The sequence below is a fragment of the Crocodylus porosus genome, unplaced genomic scaffold, assembly GCF_001723895.1.
Source record: "Crocodylus porosus isolate Cpor-Errol unplaced genomic scaffold, CroPor_comp1, whole genome shotgun sequence".
NCBI lineage: Eukaryota > Metazoa > Chordata > Crocodylia > Crocodylidae > Crocodylus > Crocodylus porosus.
This window is the reverse complement of record NW_017728939.1, coordinates 894696-913675: the sequence shown is the minus strand read 5'-3', so window position 1 is coordinate 913675 and position 18980 is coordinate 894696. Positions and strand designations below refer to the sequence as shown.

General features: G+C 54.7%; 1 protein-coding gene across 1 annotated transcript in view; it reads right to left on the bottom strand.

Moving 5' to 3' along the window:
- Positions 1-14417, bottom strand: part of GRHL3 (grainyhead like transcription factor 3) — a 34552-nt gene extending 20135 nt beyond the window's left edge. The window contains exons 1-6 of the mRNA XM_019547610.1: positions 14108-14417; positions 5536-5722; positions 4811-4872; positions 2530-2869; positions 1487-1566; positions 455-608 (exon numbers count right to left, since the gene is read on the bottom strand). Coding sequence (XP_019403155.1) covers positions 455-608; positions 1487-1566; positions 2530-2869; positions 4811-4872; positions 5536-5722; positions 14108-14319 — 1035 coding nt within the window. The 5' untranslated portion in view covers positions 14320-14417. The remainder of the gene's footprint in view (positions 1-454; positions 609-1486; positions 1567-2529; positions 2870-4810; positions 4873-5535; positions 5723-14107) is intronic.
- Positions 14418-18980: the final 4563 nt, after the last annotated feature.

The window sequence follows — 18980 nt, the reverse complement described above, 5'->3', positions numbered from 1 at the left end:
GAGGTCCAGGCAGCTTGTGCCCCCTCCCCTGTTTAGGGGCTGCAGGGAGTCACCACCGGCCTGGCACAGATCAGAGTACTCGGCGGGATGCTCTGCCCCATGCTCCTGTACCAGCACGAGGGGTAGGGGGGAGAGCAGGACTTCTGGATGCCAGCTCAGTCTGTCTCACGCAGCCCCAGGCTGCAAGCCCTCAAGTGGAAGCCCCTTTTAGGCACCAGCTACTCGCCAGATCAGGCTGCGAGTTGGATGCCTGGGATTTCAGTGCAAGGCCAAGTCTGTTGTTGTGCAGCAAAGGATTAGCTGCTCTCAGCCAGTCGCCATCCCAGACCCTGGTTTAAGCCAACACAAGCAACAAAGCCCTTACTCTTCACACTCAGCTCTCTCCCCAGGCCAGCACAATGGCTGGACGTCTGTTTATAGCATGTGTCAGCGAAACCGTCAGCTTGTCTCTTACCTTGACTTTATTTGAGGACAAGTGTAAACATTTGCTGTCTCCAGCTGTCCGCAGGGTGATGGGGTAGAACTGTCCTTTGTTGAGGTAGGCCATTGGCGAGTCCCCAGATTTGACGTGAATGGCTTTGGGAGAGCCCAGCGTGTATTCAAAGTCACTTTTGTGGAACAAAGAAAGAATGATGAATAACCAGCCGATGCCATTTCAGGCTAAGAGCTGCGCGCAGGGGCGTGTTAGCGGGCTGCAGAACTGAAAGGATACAACCACCCCTGCTCTGCTCCCCCTCTCTTCTATGGCATCTCCAGAAGTGCGGATGCTAACACCGCCGTGCAACACCCCTTCTCTGTTAGGCTCTGCTCCCCCCAATACGATGAGGATGCTTGTAGGCGTCTTCCAGCCCCAAAGGGACATCTGGTCCAACTGCCCTGAGCAGGGGCTGGATGGGGTGACAGCCTGAGGTCTGCTCCAGCCCTCTTCATCTCTGATTATCCTCATTTGCCAGCCTGCTGGCACGGACAGCCAGAGCAGGTTTTCAGTAGGGGACTGACGTGCATGCTGCACCGGGGAGAGCTGAACTGTGCGGGGACGCCTGCTCAGCACCCCGTGCGTCCCTGCGTTCGCTGGCGTGCCCGATTCCAGGAGGAACTCCCCAGTCTCAGAGGAGCAGCGGCGGGGCTGCGCTCCAGACCAGAGCATCCCAAGGAGCTGGCGTCCGTGGCTTTGCTCTCGGCCCTTTCATACGAATCCCGTGCTGGACCCCAGGCACTGCTCACAGCCCCTGGCTTCCACACTCCCAAAAATTCACCCCGACACTTAAAAGCCAAACCCCACACAACAGAAGGTTTGTCCCTGCTATAGTGAGTGAGGGCATTATTTCAGAGCGGTTTATCCTTGGGAAAATATTAATTCTGTACGGCTGCCAAGCTCAGTGCCAGCTCCAGCTGGCAGCTGGGCAAGTGAAACAAGGCAAATGTGAAGTGCAGCCACGTGAACCGGAAAGCAGGAGACAAGGCAGGGAGGAGGACTGCAGGGTACCTCTTAATGCTGTCAGGGGGGTAACTCTCGGCGCACGGTGGGTCTGGCTGCGTTTTGAGGATGTCACTGAAGAGCAGCGACTGTAGGGAAGCGAAACCAGAACGAATGAGAGTGAAATCTTTTGCTCCTCTCCCACCACCTGTGTTTAATAATAGCAGCCCCATAGCCCGGGGCCCAAGCCTGTGGTCCTGAGCCCTGCTCTTACGTCCATCAGTGTCAATGCAAAGCCCCTGTTCACTAGCACTGCGCTGAGTTGCAAGGAACTCAGAGAGCCCACAACAGGACAGGAGTCTTTCGACACTTTGGATGCCCTTCGGGATCTCGGGATTTATCTTATAAACCTCATGTAGGTGTCTGCCAACATTGTCAGCATCCTTACAGGGCTCTCACGGCACTTGAGGATGCTGGGGCACCCTGGCTGAGAACCACCGGCTTAGGCAACGCAGCTCGCATGGACCTGGCCTTCACTATGCGCTTGAATGACTTGTACACCCTGGGGCAGAAGGGTGGAGCGGGCCAACAGGAAGAGGGATGGTGAGGAAGCCCCTTCCCACGTCCGTGTTCATCCGCCCACCTGGGATTTTCCTGCTGCACCCACCCCTCGGTGTGTCAGCTGCTTTTGACTCCCGCCCACGGCGGACCAGAGCGATGCCAAACACACTCCTTCAGACGTTGTGCTGCACACGCCCTCTGCTCTGCTGTTTAAAAATCACCCTGGCATCTGACCCGGAGGTTTTGACACTAGAACCAGGTCCCCTTACAGCGCCTGGGACCCAGCCCCTGGGGACGCACTGCAGCGGGAGCAGGGCCGTCGTGCACTGCTGGCAGCCTGGGCTGATGGCAAAGCACTGTGCTTGGCCATGCTCCTTTCTCTTTACATCACACAGAAGGGAAGCACCCTGGTTTTAGAGAGGAGGAATCTGGGGCGCGCAGCAGGGACGGGACCCCCCCACGGGCCCCCGGAGGCCCGGGAGCAGACAGCTCTGTTCTCTCGAGCCCCAAGTCCAGCCCGCCCAGCAGTGCAGCCCCGCAAAGGTCCTGACCTCCTGGGGGTCCTCTTTGAACGTGCTGTCCGGCTGCCACCTCTGCTGCGGGGGCACCACGTGAATCGTCTCGAAGAGGGAGTTCAGCGAGCCGCTGTCATACACGTCCCCCGAGGAGATCATGTAGTGCTCAGGGTTGGCGTCCAGCTTGCTGGTGCCCGGTGGGAGGACGGCGGGCTTGTGGGGAGCCTGGGGGATGCCTTCAAGGCTCAAGCCATTTTTCTTCTGCAGGTCGGGGTATTCTTGGGTCACGGAAACGTTTTCAGCCAGGAGCTTCATGAGATGGGCAGAGCTGTCGAAGGCCGAGATCTCAGGGTCGTACTCCATGCCATGGCAATGCCTAGGGGAAAAGGATCCCGTCTCATGAGAAGAGAGCAAGGGCCTATCCGCTGGAAGAGGAAGTGAGAAGCTGCCTACCCGGGACTCTTTGGGGCCCTGAAGTGGGGCTCCCCACATCCTTTCCCTGCAGTTGCCACCTGAGAACATCGCTGACTTCCAGGGTTAAGACGTCGAAGTGCATAGTCACTGAGGCATGATCACCTGCCCCCCAAAAGAAGATGCCGCACAAGCGTCACTGCACTCATTTGCATTAGTAAATAGGCATTTAGGCAAATTAGGTGCAGCCCTAACACACTGAGCAAGTTCCAGTATAGCCCTTGCTCCAGGGAAATCTGGACTCAACTCGGTGGAGCACAGAGCTCGCCTCGCCGAGTCCAAAGGGCAGCAGAGGGGGTGAGTGGAGGGTGCTCGGCACTGCACAGGATCGGGGTGCTTGTAGGAAGGCAGGCAGAGGAGAAACCATTTGCAGAAATAACTTGTTCTTAAAGGTCAGTGGACTGGAGATTTGGGGGTTGAGTCTAGCTCATCTCTGTGTCGAATACTTACTATCAACCCCGGCCCAGCATGGCCTGCCCCGCACATTCAAGAGTCCTAAGTCAAGCCCCCCAAAACCAGAAGATGTGGCTGTAAGGCTGGGCTTCTCTGCAGTCACGAGGCCTGGAAACTTCCTTTAGAAAGGGGGGTCGGAGGGAAGCTGAGATTCTCCTATGTATTTGCATGACTCCAGGGGATGGGGGTTGAGAAAAGCCGCAAAGAGCACAAGACTAGCCACAGAAATCAGGAGAGCTGGTGCAGCCTCAAGACAGGGGCATGAGGGACTGAGCACGGGGGAGAAAACAACGCTGGGAACCTTCCAGGCTGGGGAGCAAGAGAGGAAAGAAACCCAGCCACGCAGTGACAAGCACGTGATCCAGGGCCGGTCCCCTCCGGGGCTCACCAGGCCGTCATGCACCAGCCCAAGACCCCTAGCCCAGCTGGAGAAAAGCAGGGGACAGCGCCTGTTCCTGTGCACAGAAAACAAACCAACCCCGGACTAGCAGCACACTCGCCCTCTTGACGACGGCACTCCCCTAGGGAAGCCACAGCTCCCAGCCGCCCTGCTCCAGGCAAGCTTCGGTTTCGGGGACCAGCCCAAAAGCTGTTGGCTCCCACACCTGCCAGGAGCGTGCCAAGGCGCAGAGGGACCAACAAAGGCTCCCCAAAAATGAGCCCTTGCCCTCCGTCCTCTGTTAGTGAGGGGGGGGGAGCAAAACCCTCGAGCAACCACGCAGCAGGAAGCCGGAACCCCGCCAGACAGCAGATAAATAGCACTGCTCTTCTTTTAATCCAGGCAGCCTTTAGTAATGCAACAGCCCCAACCCCTCTGAACGGAGACCGCCAACGAAAACAGTGTGTGAGCCCATTCAGAGCCTCCGAGAGGGGCTAGGCTTCGACCCAGGAGGAACAAAGTGCCATTCAGCGGGCCCATTGCAGTGCAAGCAGCTCACCAAGTGAAACGCACAACGGATTGCCAAAGCACACAGGGTTCAGGAAGGGGAACTGGATTCATAGGGGCTAATGGGCCATTAATTTCCCAATCAATTATCTAAAAAGCCTCGGAGGGACACGAAGGAGTCATCAGACAGAGGACAGCAGGCAAGCTAGAAGCCGCTGACATGGAAAAGGGAGGCCTTGAGGGCTCCAGCTGCGGCCGGAGCTGGCAGTCAGCCGGACTCCCCTGCGTTCAGCTGGGCAGGGCCCAGGTGGTGTAAGTGGGTGCAGCTACTTCACAGCAGCTGGGGATCTGGCCTGAAGCATTTTAATGCAGGTCTCTCAGTTAATTGCCTGCACAGATGATGAGAATAACACAGTGCTTTGATGTCCGATTTCTGCGGAGATCCATCATGCATGCAGGTGGCTGGGGGGGAAACAGGCAGCGCCAGAGAAGAGGCGCCCGTCTAACCTCTTTCCTAGTTCAGTGCGTCCCGTCGTACCCGGCGGCAGGACCCTCTTCTCCTTCGGGACCTGCGACAGGGTGGAACAGAGCCTGGTTAAGCGCCAGAGACTTGGTTATGGAAAGCAGCAGCAGTGTCAAGCCCGGCTATACCAAACAAGCCTAGTGGTGAAGAGACTGGCCTGGCACGGGGCAGGCAGGCTCCCTTCCCCAGGCTCCCTGTGTGACTAGGGGCGTCTCGCCACTGGGGGGAGGCAGGGAGGTTTCACAGGTGCCCAAGGGATTCAGGAGCGTCAGTCCCATTGGTTTCCACCAGGACTCAGTCCCTGAGCCGTTTCAGAAAACCCCAGTCCCCCCTCCTGTTAGAGCCACACTTCCCACCTCGCCGGGATGCTGGGGGGAGAAGGCCTCTGCGAGGTGCTCAGTACTCCCTGCTGAGGGAGGACGACTGCCCTCAGGTAGACCTTGCATCTCAAAACCTTCCTGACCCCCTTCATGCCACGAGGGAAAAGTTTGAGAGTGGGATTTGGGAGCCCTGCGCTCAGGTCTCCACCTTGGCATGGAGTGATCTTGGGCTGCTCGGTGCCTCCGCTTCCCCTCTGACAATAGCACCGACCTCCCACGGGAATCATAAGGCCAAAAACATTAGCGACTGCGAGGGTCCGTGAAAGTACTTTGCACAGATCAAGCAGCACACGCGCAGGCTCGCTCAGGACTCCCGGACAGGAACATACCATGTAGTAATCATAGAGGAGGCTGAGGGCAGCCACGCTGTCGTCGTCGCCGTTAATCCTCATCATCGCCTTGGTGGCTGCGGTCAGGGGGTTCTCCAGGTAGGTTTTCCAGGCCTCGTCTTCGCTGGTGTAGGAGAACTTCTGGAAGTTCGTGCTGTCGTTCTTCATCAGGCACACGGACCTGAAACTGAGGCAGGGGTTAAGGCAAAGCGTCGGCACTGGTTCTTCAACCTTGCCTTGCACTTAAAGGCAGCCCGGATGGGAGCTCAAAGGAACCCCGGCTTTCACTGGGGGCTGCTTTCCTTCCCCCTCAGGGCCAGTGAAAATCCCAGCTCTGCCTTTTGTAGGAGGCTCAAGGCCAGATCATACCCTGGCAGGGGCTCCGGCAGGAGCCAAGGGGGGCCGCAGACACCCCCGGCTCCGGGGATCCTCCTGCTCACAAGAGGCTTCCTCAGACCCGGGCAGGCAGAGGCAGAGTGCAGTGGAGCATCCTCACCCTCTCTGCTGGGCAGGACTGGTGCACCCCTCAGCAAGGCCATGCACGGGCTGGGTGGGACAACACCTCTGCAGGGAGCTGGACCTGGACCGGGTCATACTCAGTACTCTCAGGGCAAGAAGGAGCACGACTGTGCAAGCGCGCTGCTTTAGAGGATGCACAAGGCTGAGAGGGGGAGTGCTTGGCGCTCGTGGGATTCAGTCCAGTGTCCATCCCTCACTCACTGTTAAAACTGTAATTCAGCTCTAACAAGTTCTTTTGACACAATCTACCGATTTCCAGTTTTCACTTACAAAGTGCTGGGGATGGGGGCGGTGGGCAGGTCACAATACCATCTCTTACACTGAATAATGCTTTACAGAGCAGAAGGCAACGGGACCACTTCTACCTGGTATAAGCATATCGCAGCCGTGCCTGGTTTGGTCTCTATTCTCAGAATTGCTCCAGCTCTCCAATTCTGCATTAATGGATTCTCGGATGCACGGCTGCCTTGCTGGAAGCCAGGAAGAGCATCCAGGAAGAGCACACGCTAACTACAGATGCTTCCTCCGCCTGATGAAGGATATTATTTACACCTGAAAGCTTGCAAGGAAGATTTTTTCCAACTATTTGAGTCGGTCTAATAAAAGATATCAGATTTACCCAAAGAGCCTTGTGTTGCTGGAAGCTAAGCGCTGGTTCCTTTGCTTTTCCTTTAGCAAACCATGCTGGCATGCAGTAGATCAGAGGCAAGAGGGGCTAGCTTTTGCAGTGTGTTATAACCCTCTGCTGGGTTATAACCACTCTGAAGGTATGGAATAAGCAGTGGGCACCGCCTGTGGCACCCACAACAGCTGTGCCTGCGTGTCTGCTGTCCCCAGGGCAGCATTTTACCTTGGGGAGTGCATCACCACACCTTTGGTCTGCCCACAGTCCACCCCAGCATTACAGAGGAAATGCCCATTTTTCCTTAAATCTGTTGGCAGGAAATCCCCAGATATGCTCCAATTTTTTGAAGTTTTGGGTTATCAAGATCTGAAATATGTTTGAGCAAGAGAACAATGAGATGAAGAATCTTTGGTTTCAGTGAAATACTCATGGGAAAAAGGACATTTCCCAGCCAGCCTGCGTCACCATGGCATTCAGTTACTCCTGGGGGACCAATAAAAGTCCCAGCAGAGGATTCCCATCTCAGACGAGTTTCCAACTGTGTCCCATACTGACCCACTTCTGCTTGGCCAAAAGGCTCTTCTCCCACAAGTGCTGGCTTCCTGGGAGCAGCAGGAAAACACAGCCCCAGAAGTGCATGTGATGCAGCCAGACAAACCGTTAGAGAAGAGCCCATTTCCAACAGCCCATTAACAACAGGCACTTTTAGCTTGGTGCGGAGCTGCAGGACGTGGCCCAGGTGAACACGTCCCGGGCTGCTGGTCACGGGATGCGGCAGCAGGAGAAGCTGGAGCTCCCTGGATGCCTCTGCAGGCAGCAGTTTACTTGACGAGCGCCGATGCATTTTGCTTTGTCCTTTCTGACCGCCCAGCTCTTGGACTCTAGGAGGAACCTGAAGTTTAAGAGGCTGTGCTGGCTCTGATCTCCCACAGATGTGGCCATACCTTTTTCATCCACGGCTAAGTGTACTGACATTCCCCCTGCGGCGGTGCGGAGTAACGGTGCTCAGCTTCCCTCAGACAAAGCCACCCCGGGGGAGCCGCAGCACCAGAGGCTCCTGTCCGGCTACTAAGTATGTCCAGCCCTGCTTGGCTTCCAAGATAAGACCAGACACATTGGCACGATGCAGCCAAAGACAGCTACCAGCCCAGTTCACTGAGACAAGCTGGCCATAGGTAGGTCCCCTTCTGGGCTCATCTGCAGAGGTGCACAAATAATGAATGACCTCGGTGCCAGTCCTCAAGGCAACTGAGACACCCAACTCCTATTGATGTCAATGCCAAGCAGCAGCAGTCTGCTGCAGAGGGAGAGGCCCCAGGTAGCGTCATGAGGACAAGGGGTTATCCATGGCATGCTCCCCTGTTTTCCCAGGGCCCAGCACCTCGCTGTACCAGAGATGCTGAGCTCAGGCTTCCTCCCCTCACCCACCGCTCCCTTGCTGCCTGGGATGATGCGCTGACTTTGGTTTCACTCAGCGCATGAAACTGGAAGCAGGTGTTTCGGGAGTTTCGTTGTCTCTGGCGTTTCTCACGCAGCCCTCCCTCCCCTTCAGTGCTGCTCGCATGTCTCCAAGGAGTGCGGATCGGGATGACTCAGATTTCACGGCTGTCGACTCCGCGATGGGGCTGTTCAGTCCTGTCCGGGCAGGAATCCTCACCCGTTCTCAATCCAAACTTCTCAAGGAAGAGCCGTCAGCAGCACAGCCTGCGTCTGGGGTGAGACCCGGCTCCTATCACTTGTAATCAGAAGAGATAACACTGCGCTGCGATGGAGCAACACAGGGCAGAAAAGAGACTGTTCACGTCAGAAATGGCTTGGCGCCAGTTCTCCAAACAGGGAACAAGTTCCCAGCCGTATCTTTCTTATGTCACCAGTTATTCTGTCCAAAGGGATGGGAGAGCGGGTGTAAAGTACCGCAGAACAGCAGGGTGTTTGTGCCCGAAAGCTTGCAATTAAAGAATTTTTTTGCAAAAATCTTGTTGGTCAAATAAAAGATACCACCTCTACTATGAGTCCCGATTGCTTTTTCCTCTAGACCGATACGGCTACAACCTGGATACCTGACAGAATAGCAGGGCATTTCAACACCTGATTTGCCCTCTAAGGTACAAAGCAGAAGGAGGACCAGAATGGCACCTTTCCCCCCAAATCCAAGCAGCCTGCCCCGTCTCGGGTTTATGATGCATGAAAGTTTCCAAAGAGTGTTAGGAGCCTCAGTCCCATGTTCCGAAGTGGCTGAGCCGCTGAGGCTGCCCGTGGAGCTGACACCAGCACGGCTTTGGGCGACTGGGCCGGAGGCCAGCAGACTTGCACTGGATTCATTCCAGTTAAAGAGGGAGTTAAAAGTGACGGTTTTGCATCTCCCGTCTCCTCACTCTCATTAGATGGACATCTGCAAGACACATGCTAACATGAACTAAGTGGCTCGTTAGCCTACGCGGGCTGCCATGCCAGGGCAGCTGCACAGCTTCCAGGTGTAGGCTACCGCTGCGCTGGGTGGGTCGGGGTTTGCCTCACGTTGCGCCGCGTGGGCAGAGCCGCGCTTTTCAGATACGAAGCAAAACCTCTGGTGCAAAGACCAGAGGTTTTGTACGATCCAATGCCGATTTTTCCAAAAGCCCTGGAGATGGCTTTGGCTCTGGGTTTGGGGCGGCTGAGATTTTCCTGCCTCACGCCTCTGTTAAGGGAAACAAAGAGGGGTTTTGTAGCTGGCATTCACTGACAGCCCTGTGGGGGAGGCACCAGGAGAACAGGACCTTGGTTGGACTGCGGGGGGTCTGAAGGTTAATGAATGCACGAGGAAGGTGGGTTCAGGAGAGAAGCAGGCACAGCACCCCGGGAGAGGTGCTCTCCGAGCGCGCTGGCCCTTCGGTCTGTGCGGGCTCGGCCTTCTGCCAGCCGTGACCGAGGGGCACGGGAAGGCGAGAGGGGAGCTCAGTCCCAGCTCCAGACAGGTCTGCGTTCCCCTGGCATCATGCCTGGTCCCTCCCTGGTGCATTTGTCAAGCCAGCCTGAACCCAGCACAAACGGCTGCTTTCCGGTTGGCAAAACAAACTTGCCTTTTCCAAGCAGCCGCCCTTGTGCAGCAGTCAGCTCAGGAGACAAGCACGCGGTCCTGCCTCCCTCTGCGTGCAGGGAGCCGCGCGCTGAGCCTCCGGGGCTTGTGCAAGCAGCGCACGGTTCGGGGAAGGGTGCAGCCTGTTTGTTTCCAAACAGTGCGGGGTCCGGCCAAGGGTGACCCCCACCCCAGCGACAGCTCGCTTGCCCCCTCTCTTTGCCAGTCCCACGCGATACCAGCTTCTCGGCTCCAATTCCACCCTAAGGGGAAGCTGAAACCGGAGAGGCTGCCCACTGGGCTCAGACAGAAAGAGCAGGTGAGTGGGATGAAACAATTTTCCCTTTTGTTGGGCCACAGGCTGGGTTTCTGCGTGCCTTTCCTGGCCTCCCGGTGACAGGCCATATACAATCAGCCACGCCAGACGCCGGTGGCTTTACTGCAGCATCGCGTCATCCAAGGGGCTGATCCCATATTAATTATTGTTCTTCATTTGTATTGTGGTAGTGCCTAGATAGGGGCTCATACCATTACATTCAAGTTCTTATATGCTGGTCATCACCCCAGCATCCTACCAACGGTGCACCGAGTGATGGGAGCTGCTCCTAGAGGCAGGAGCGAATCTCCGCTTTCCTAAAGAAAGGGAGTAAGGACAGCAGAGAGACCAAGGGACCACGCGGGAAGTCTGCAGTAAAACAGGTGTTAGGAGTCCCCGCCTGTCACCCCAGCTACCAGGTCATCTTTGCCCACTTGGCACCTTTCTGATGAGCCAGTTGTGCTGCCTGCCGTACACACACACAGCAAGGGCCTTTCGAGGAAGACCAGGTCCTACCTTGTAAAGCTCCCTCAAAGGGGCTCTCCAGTGCGGGAGTACTAGGGCCTCGTCTAAGAGCTCCATCCTCTCATCTCATCTCATCTACCAATTCCCTGGGTTTTTTCAAGCAGTTTCTCTCTCAAGTGAGTCTGACTCCTTCGATGCCAGGTGGAGCGCAGTTAAGCAACCCATGTCCAGGAAGCAGGTCATCACGGCGTGGTTGCCAGAGAGAACAATGGTGCTGAGCAGGAACCTGAGCAGCACCCAGCAGGTGATAGGCTAAGACCACCAAGGACATACTCGCTTGATTTGGATCGTCTCCTTCTTTTCTCCCCCTGCCTGCCCGCCCACATCCGTCTGCTGTCTGTTGCCTTCTAGTTGGACGGCAATATCAGTTCCTTTGCAGCGGTGTTTGTACAGCCCCTTCCAAAATGGGGTCCCACAGGTGTGGGAGCCCGTCCCGTAAAACGAATCATCACCATAAACAAGGGGGTCCGTGGTTTCTTAACAACCTCTGCCCATTGCCACCCCTGCACGAGAGATGGCGGTTCAGCTTGAATGTAATCGCCACCTTCTTGAATCCAATTGGGTAATGGGTTTTTTTCCAACTGTTTACTGGGCATGTAATTGCCTTTGACCAGGCTCCCGTCCAACAACGAGCTCCATGAAGGACAGCAGAACTGAAGCGTGTGGAATAGGCATGCCATGCAAGTACTTTTTTAGGTGAGCATTTTGTAACGATCCAGACAGCAAACGCAATGCAGGCTGAGAGCCTCAGCTGGTGAACACGGCTGTCACATTGCTGACTTCACCTCTCTACACCAGTGCACCCCACCTAGCCGTGTCCGGGCGGAGGAACTGCACAGAGGTAGAGTTATGGGGACTTTTAGTCTAGGGTTTGCTCCGAGTGACTTGATTGCATTGCTCTATGGGGGGCTGCAGTTACTGGGCTTTTAATGTGCAAAGCTCTCTGTACATAGCTTTATACAAACAAATCCCCTGGCTCATGTGAAAATATACCTTGCTGCCGGGACGGGTAGCCTTTGTGGGCTTTCCAGCTGGGATCTAATAAAGGGCTTTAACTTTTCATTCACCAGGAGCATAACTCAAGTTTTAATAACACACCTTATGCATGACAAAAATTTGCTCCTGGCGATCATGGTTTCGACCACAAAACCACAACTGGGAGTAGCTCTTGGTTAACTCTTTCAAGCCTGCAAGCTGCAGCATTACGCATCTGCTCACTGTTATAAAGGGCTGCGTAAACTGCTCATAGGAACAAAGCCTTGTGTGTGGAAAGGCTATTCCACTGCCACAGAGGTGGCCTTGCCCTCACCAGGAAGATTGCCTGGGGAGAGGGAATGTCCTTTTAGGTCAGATAATCAGCTGGCGTGGAAGGTGCTCAAGCCTGGTGGATTTACACCTGTCCAAGATTCAGGCTTTCCCCTCCATGTCTCCCGTCAGGTTGGTGGAGATGCCTGGCTCGGGGAAAGATGCAGGCTGGAGAAGGAGCATGTGGAAGCGCTAGGGCTGCACTCACTGAGCTCCCTTGCTTCAGGTCCCGGGTACTGCCCTTTAAACGCCCGGTCCTATGAGGTGCTGAGAGCCATCCTCTCCTGCTGACGTCAGAGGAGTTGCACCCTAGATGAGTCTGGCCCAGGAGGATCCTACCCAAGGGGGAAGGCTGCTGGAATAGACCCGCCGCTAAAACCTTTGCACCCTGCCACAAGCCTTCCTCAGGGCCCCCTCTCTCCCTGACCCAGCTTTCTCCCCGTGCTGTGGCAAAGCCAGCTGAGAACATTTCAAGGCCAGCTTTGGCATCCTGCTGTTTTCACCTCCCTTATCTCCCAGCATTGCTCCCTTATTTGACCCCAGGGAGCTTTTCAGCTTGAGGGGCTCTAGGGCCATTGTCCTCTTAAATGGTTCCTTTCTAAAAGAGACTGCTTGGCTCCTCCTGCCCCCATGCAGCACATCAGTATTTGCAAGCTGGAGATCATAGCCTCCAGCGGCCCCTGCTCTCAGTCCAAGCTTTGTGGTGGGAAGCTAAGGCTTTCCAGGTCTGGAAAAGCATCTGTAAGCCTAATTCACAGGGAAAAGTTTTCAGTTCAAGTCAGTTCAGGTAGTTGCAAGGGGGCCCTTTCCCTGCTCTGGAGGCAATCAGACAAAGCAACAAACCAGATCTCTCCTACAGATGAGGCCAGATAACTACCTCTGCATTTCTATCAATCAGTGCAATCAAGATCTGAATCACAAAGGAGATGCTACTCTCATCAAATTCCCTCTGTTTCATCTGAAGGACACAGGGGTTAACAATCCATTAGTGGGAAAGGGATCAAGCAACCATGCAATTTATTAGGTAACTTAATGCCACTGATTCATGGTGGGTAGAAACAATCTAATAAATCTCATTCTAAGCTGGATTTTACACACGCACACACTAAATAAATAAATAGCCAACTCACCTACCCAAAAAATTCAAGAGGAAAAATTAAGACACTTCTCTGCTTTACTCAGCCCTGTCTCAATGTATTAAATGTCCAGGGTTTGCATAAAACTATCATTGGTGCTTCACATCTTCAAGGTCCTTTCCAGTCGTTGACTATCACAGCCCCTCTGTCAGCTGGTAAAGAGATGTGTGTATAATCACACACACACATTTTCAAATGCCCTGTTCCAGTGCTCCAGATATCTCTGCCTGTATACATCACGCTATATGCACATATATTTCCTATGGAGCTCTCTCTTCAGACAGCCTCTGACACCATTTGTGCTGCTCCTCTGATTAAAAGGGCAGAAGCCAGCCCTCTGCTTATGCCATCCTCCAGCATCAACCTGATCTCTGCCATATCATTTCATACCCAGGGGACCCTTAATTGTATAAGCCATCCCCAGCTTATGCTGCAATGATCCTTTGGCAGTTGGGCCAGTGCGTTAGCAAAGTACATAAGCAATAGTATTTGAAGAATAAGCATTTAGGAGTTCCCAAATGTAGGAGCAACACCTATTTACCCATGAAAAGCTGCTCAGCAATATACTTGTTTGAATACTTTTCCAAAAGGTCAAAATAAATTGATCCACATCAATTTCTAGTTCCTTTATGAAGTTTAAATATGCAGTTATGGAGTTTGAAGAACCCAGAATCTCATCTCAAACTCTTCAATGGGTTCTCCTTTAATTAAAAATTACGCAGTCCAAGATAGTAAGATACCATATATTGGATTTTGTCAAAGGGAGACAGGAAAATTTTGCCTCTGGGATCAAACTTGGTACGTCAAATTTTAGTCTAGAGGGAAACTGTACGATCACAGATTTAAGGAGAGGCGGTTTTTTTGTGATATTGAGAAATGATTCCTAATAAGAGAAACAATAAGCTCATGCAGAACAGAAAAACTGAGACATATGCCTCTCCCAATCCTTGACTTTAATTTCTAAATGGCTAGACAGGCAGATTAAACCGGTGGAATCTAATTCATTCAGACTAGCAACACGTAAACCTTTCTCAGATGAAATACTTAGCCTATATGCATAGGGGATTAGTTAAATAAAGCAGTCTACTTACTCAAGTTCATTAGACATGTTTCCCCAAGATTTCTCCGGATTTTCGCAGACAGTAAATTCGGGTGACTTCTCTCCTCTAGTACCTGCTAAATACAGACATTGCCTGTGAAATGAAGTGTTTGATTTATGTTGAGGTTTTTGTGTACAGGTATTTTGCTGACAGGTAGGTTCCCCAGAGTTCAGCCCCTGATTGGTTGATGAGACAGGTGCCATGGGACAGGTACACCTAAACAGGTGCAGTTGTTAACCCTTAGTGCGCCAGACGGAGAGGCAAGGCAGCCGCGCGGAGATGAGGAATCTACCTGTCTATAAGCAAGGGGAAGAGAAGGAGAAGGGTGGGGAAGCAAAGCAAGGAGGAAAAACCCCGAAGGGAAAAGATATGACAAAACAAGGAGGGAACCATTGATTCATCTCTGTGATACTTGGTTTCAAGCTCACGTTTTGTGTTTTATACGCTGTAATGCCAAACCATAGCGTCTGTCATTCTCTAGAGCCAGGGGGCCAATTTTCTCTTTGCTGCATCTCTCTCTGACCCTCTCTTGTATCAAGGCGGTGATTTAAGAAAATCAATTAAGCCTCACAGTTTCCTGCCATTTAAAAAAAGAAAGTTCTTTATGGATAACTTAGCCCGTGGCTTCCCTTTCCTCACCTTCTCTCGTCAGAAGGTCTCTGGGGCGCTTTTCTCTTTTAAGATCCTCGTTTAAAAAATGTAACTTTACTAGACATCAGCACCCGTAGCACATTGCTTCATTCAGCCTCAGAGCACGCGGGTCACGGACTCCTTCCACGGGCCGCACCGCGCATAAAGGGGGAAAGGGTTCGGGGGCTTTTTTCTTACATCCTTCTCACGCATGGCTGTCTACCAGCCAACAGGATGAGCGTTGCTCCAGCCCACGGGCGGGCAAGGAGCAGCCCAGACACATGGCTGTTTTCCTGCAGTCTGCAAGACTTCAGCGCAGGTCTGCCCTGGTGACTCAGCTCCGAGCGAGGAAAAGGTTTATGACTGGGGCCGGACAAAATGCACCGAGGCTCGGACAGCTCCCGCGGGATGGTTTCTGTAGTCTGTGGTGCACCGAACAGGCAAAGCATAGGCTTCGCGGGTGACTCACGCTGCCTGGGTATGGAAGGCAGGAGACGATCTAGGAGGCATGTCGGTGCAAGCCTCGAAAAAGATTAAAACCTTTCACCTCTCTTTCTCTCTGTCTCTCCCTCTCTGCCTCCCTCCCACTGCCTGTGTAATCTGTTCAGCCTATCTGTCTGCGTCAGCATGGGATTCACAACAATATGGCCCCCTCCCCTGCCATAAGACCAAAACCTACCTTCAAAACCAGCGGGGAAGGAGCCCAGATTAGAAGACCGAGGCTTGATGCTGCACGAGTGCGGGGTGCTGCGCGTACAAGCCCCCTGGGGCACACAGAGGGGCCGGGGCCCAGGAAAGCGCAGCCATGGTAGCCAGTGGCACAGGGGTGGGCAAAATGCAGCCCGGCAGCTGGATGCAGCCTGCCAGGCTCTATGCAGCCCGCGGGGCCCCTAAAAAATTTAGAAAATTAATATTGATCTGCCCTGGGCTGCCTGTCACGCAGATGGCTTGCCAAAACTCAGTAAGCGGCCCTCCGCCCAAAATAGTTGCCTGCCCCTGCAGTAGCAGCAATGAGGTCCATTTGAAGTGAGAGGAGCTGTTGCCAGGACAGGGTCACGCAAGCCCATCTCTGCTGTGATGCACTCACACCCTCCTCTGTTTAGACCAGGAGGGGAACGGGAAGGGGGAAATAGCTGACCTGAGTATTGCGGCGGCGCTACACCCCTGGCGAGGAGGCACAAGCTGATGTAGTGTTTGTGATGGGGACCCCAGAGGAAGCCTTGCCTGGTTGAGTGAGCGTAAGAGCCAGGGCTGCTTCCTTAGGCATGTGTCTCTTATCCAGCAATGGTGCTCTTTTCATCCTAAACCCGGATATGCGTCCATCCATTTGTTCCCCATCCCCACCCTTCTGAGAAGGCCCCACTAGGTGCTAGAGCTGGGGGGCAGTGGGAGGGAGCCGGCCTCTGGCAGGGACATGGCAGCATCTGAAGAGCTTGGTGCAAAAGCCAGCATCTGAAGAGCTTGGAGGCAGAGCGCAGAGGTGGCCGGGGCGGGGGGAAAGGGCCCCGGGAAAAGGGCTGCTTGCAGCCCCAGCCGCCCATTGCTTCGCTGCAGGGGTGGCACGTAACCCTGGGGCCTCGGTCATGCTCTGCATGGGGACGCTCTGTCAGGACTCACGGCCGGGAGGACATCGGCTGCTCCTGGAGCCGAGTTGCCCAGGTGCTGGAAGAGGGGAGTGACGGTGTGAGACCACTGGGCCGCTCTGCTTTCTTGAGGCTGCAGCACAGCCGCGTCCCTGCGGCGCGGCGGGCACAGCTGGCGCGCAGAGCGCGCACGCACGGCCAGGGCCGCTGGGCTTTCTAGCACGCGCGCGACTCCTCTTGCCTCGTGGCACAGATCTCCCGTACGGCAACGCAGCGCTGCTCTCCGTCCCTGTCCTGTGCCCGATGCTCACAACCTTCCCGGAGCCAAGAAAACGTTGCCACCCCCACTGTGCCAGGGGGGACCCTGTGGGGAGCGAGGAGGGACCTGCTCCACGTCGCCCAGCCAGCCGGAGCTGGGAACAGAGCCCAGACGCCTTGGCCTCCCTACCGGGCCGCCCGGGGAGGGGGGGCAGCGTTGTGCAACGCTTCCCCTGCGCTCTCCAGCTGCTGACAGACGTGAGACCACCCCCGCCCCACCTCCGCCGTCATTTTGGGCACCCTGCCCTGTTTGTGCTGCTGCGTATTTCAAGGCACCCAGCGGCCTCCAGGCCTGGACGCCCAGACATTCCCTTGGACTGCAATTTCAGTATTTTTAATTATTATTTTCTCCCTTTTTTCGTTCATACTCCACCCTCCAGGAGTATCTGCTGAGGGGGTGGGTGAGCAGAAAGAGCCCAAGAGACACATTCCCTGTGCACAGAGCCCTCCCACTTCCCTTCCACTCCCCTGTTAAATATACCTTGGAACAAAAGCCCTTTATGATCCTCAAAAAAAAAGAAATAAAACACGCAGCTGCTAAGATAACCTGCGCAGCTCTCTGGACACGGACTCCAGCGAGCTTTGAGGAGGGGGCCACGTGTATATAGTTGCTCCCTGTGTACGGGCTTGCATTGCATGGGGTTCATCGTGTTCCCTTTAAACCCCCCGGGACCGATTCTGATATCCGCTTTCCTGACGAAAGGTGGGCGGGCGGCCGGCTGCTTCACGCTGGACGCCGGCATGGCCTGGCTCCTGCGACGTCTGCGTGTGCATCACAAGAGTGCGTTTCTTTGTCCACTCCTGCTCTCCATGGGACAAGTCACTCGCCTCTCCCTACTTCTCCCTTTCCTCTCCTGTTCCTTGTCCATTAGCGTATAGGTGCTTCCAGCACAGATGTGTGCACGCAGTACCCAGCGCCGCGGCAAGAGCAAACGGTAGGGAGGAAAGTCCCGAGCTCATCTTCCCCTTCGAGCCTGAGGCTTTTTATGGTTCATGGGTGCGGTGTTGTGAGAGCTGAGAAGACCCATGAAGTCAGGGGCACTTTTGCTCGGTCTTGCCCGTTGGTCCTCTGGGATTCCTGCCCGTGGATTGCTGAATGCCCTGCGTTCGTAAGAATTGCCCCACTCCAGTCTGGCCTCCTTAGTAAAGCTTTTGGAGACCAACCAAGTTGGAACAGGTTGCTCTTTTCTTCCCACCTGTCCCCCCTGCCTTCTCCTTCGCTTCACTGATGAGGACGGGTCCAGAGCCGCCCCGCGGTGCTCTCTGCATGGGGCACGGTGCAAGCAGACCCTCCGGTGACCGAGCAAGGAGCTGGCGTGGGTGGGCTGTAGTTATATATTGGCTTTCCACCTTCAGGGCATCTGGCATCCTCCACTGAGAACTGTCACATACCCAGTCCAGTAGCTCCGTGATGCGCCAAACTCTTCAGCTGCACCTGACCGAAGGTTATTTAAACACACCAGCAATTAATAAAGCATAAGAGGAAGCGGCTTAAAGGAGGTTAGGGCGAGCTGTTCTACGCCAAGCCGAGGCGTGGTTTCTTCAGCTGTCATCCCGGCATAAGTATGGCTTGCGAGGAGGAAGAGACCCAGGAGGTGGCTGGGGTCTGCGAGACCCCCGCACAGATACACAAGGCGCCCCTCTGTTCAAGTGGCTTCATAATAGAGAGGGCCTGATTTATTATTACCTGTTGTAGCCTGGGGGGGGCTGTAGGAAAATTCCTGTTGTTTTCAGCCAGTTCTACCAGTTTGACACCTTAATAGATTTGGGTTGCAAACAACTGACCCAACTGACTGTCTTGGGGCCAACCACTAACAACACTGAGTTGGCTTGAGGGCTCGTGGGGACGTTCGGGGCTTCAGCTTCTTGGGTGAGAGTCAAGCAGCCAAGCTGGAGCCTCCTGTCAGCTTTGATCTCTCTGTATGTGGAGGGCAGAAGGCAGGGGCTAATGCTACCCAGCTCACCGCTGGGTCTGGAAGTCGGGCCCTTGACGGTGACTCGCACAGCCTCCTGGCACTAGCTCCCCAGTGAAGAGGGAGTGCTTGGTGAGTGTGTCGCAGCTCCCCGCCCTGCTCTAAACAGCTTCTCTCCGCCGGCTGGAGCTGCAGTAGCTCCCGCTTGGCTCTCTGGAGGTGCCAGCCCACCCACGCTCCGAACAGCAATTGCAACAGTCCCATGCAGCCCTGCCTTGATACAGCCACATCTACAGCTCGGGGGGAGAGAAAAATTCCTCCTCCAAACCAAAGCGGGACTGTGTTTTCTCCCAGCCGCTGCGGTACCACGAGGATCTGTTGCCAATAGCTGGTGACGGCAGCACAGCTTGGTCATCTGCT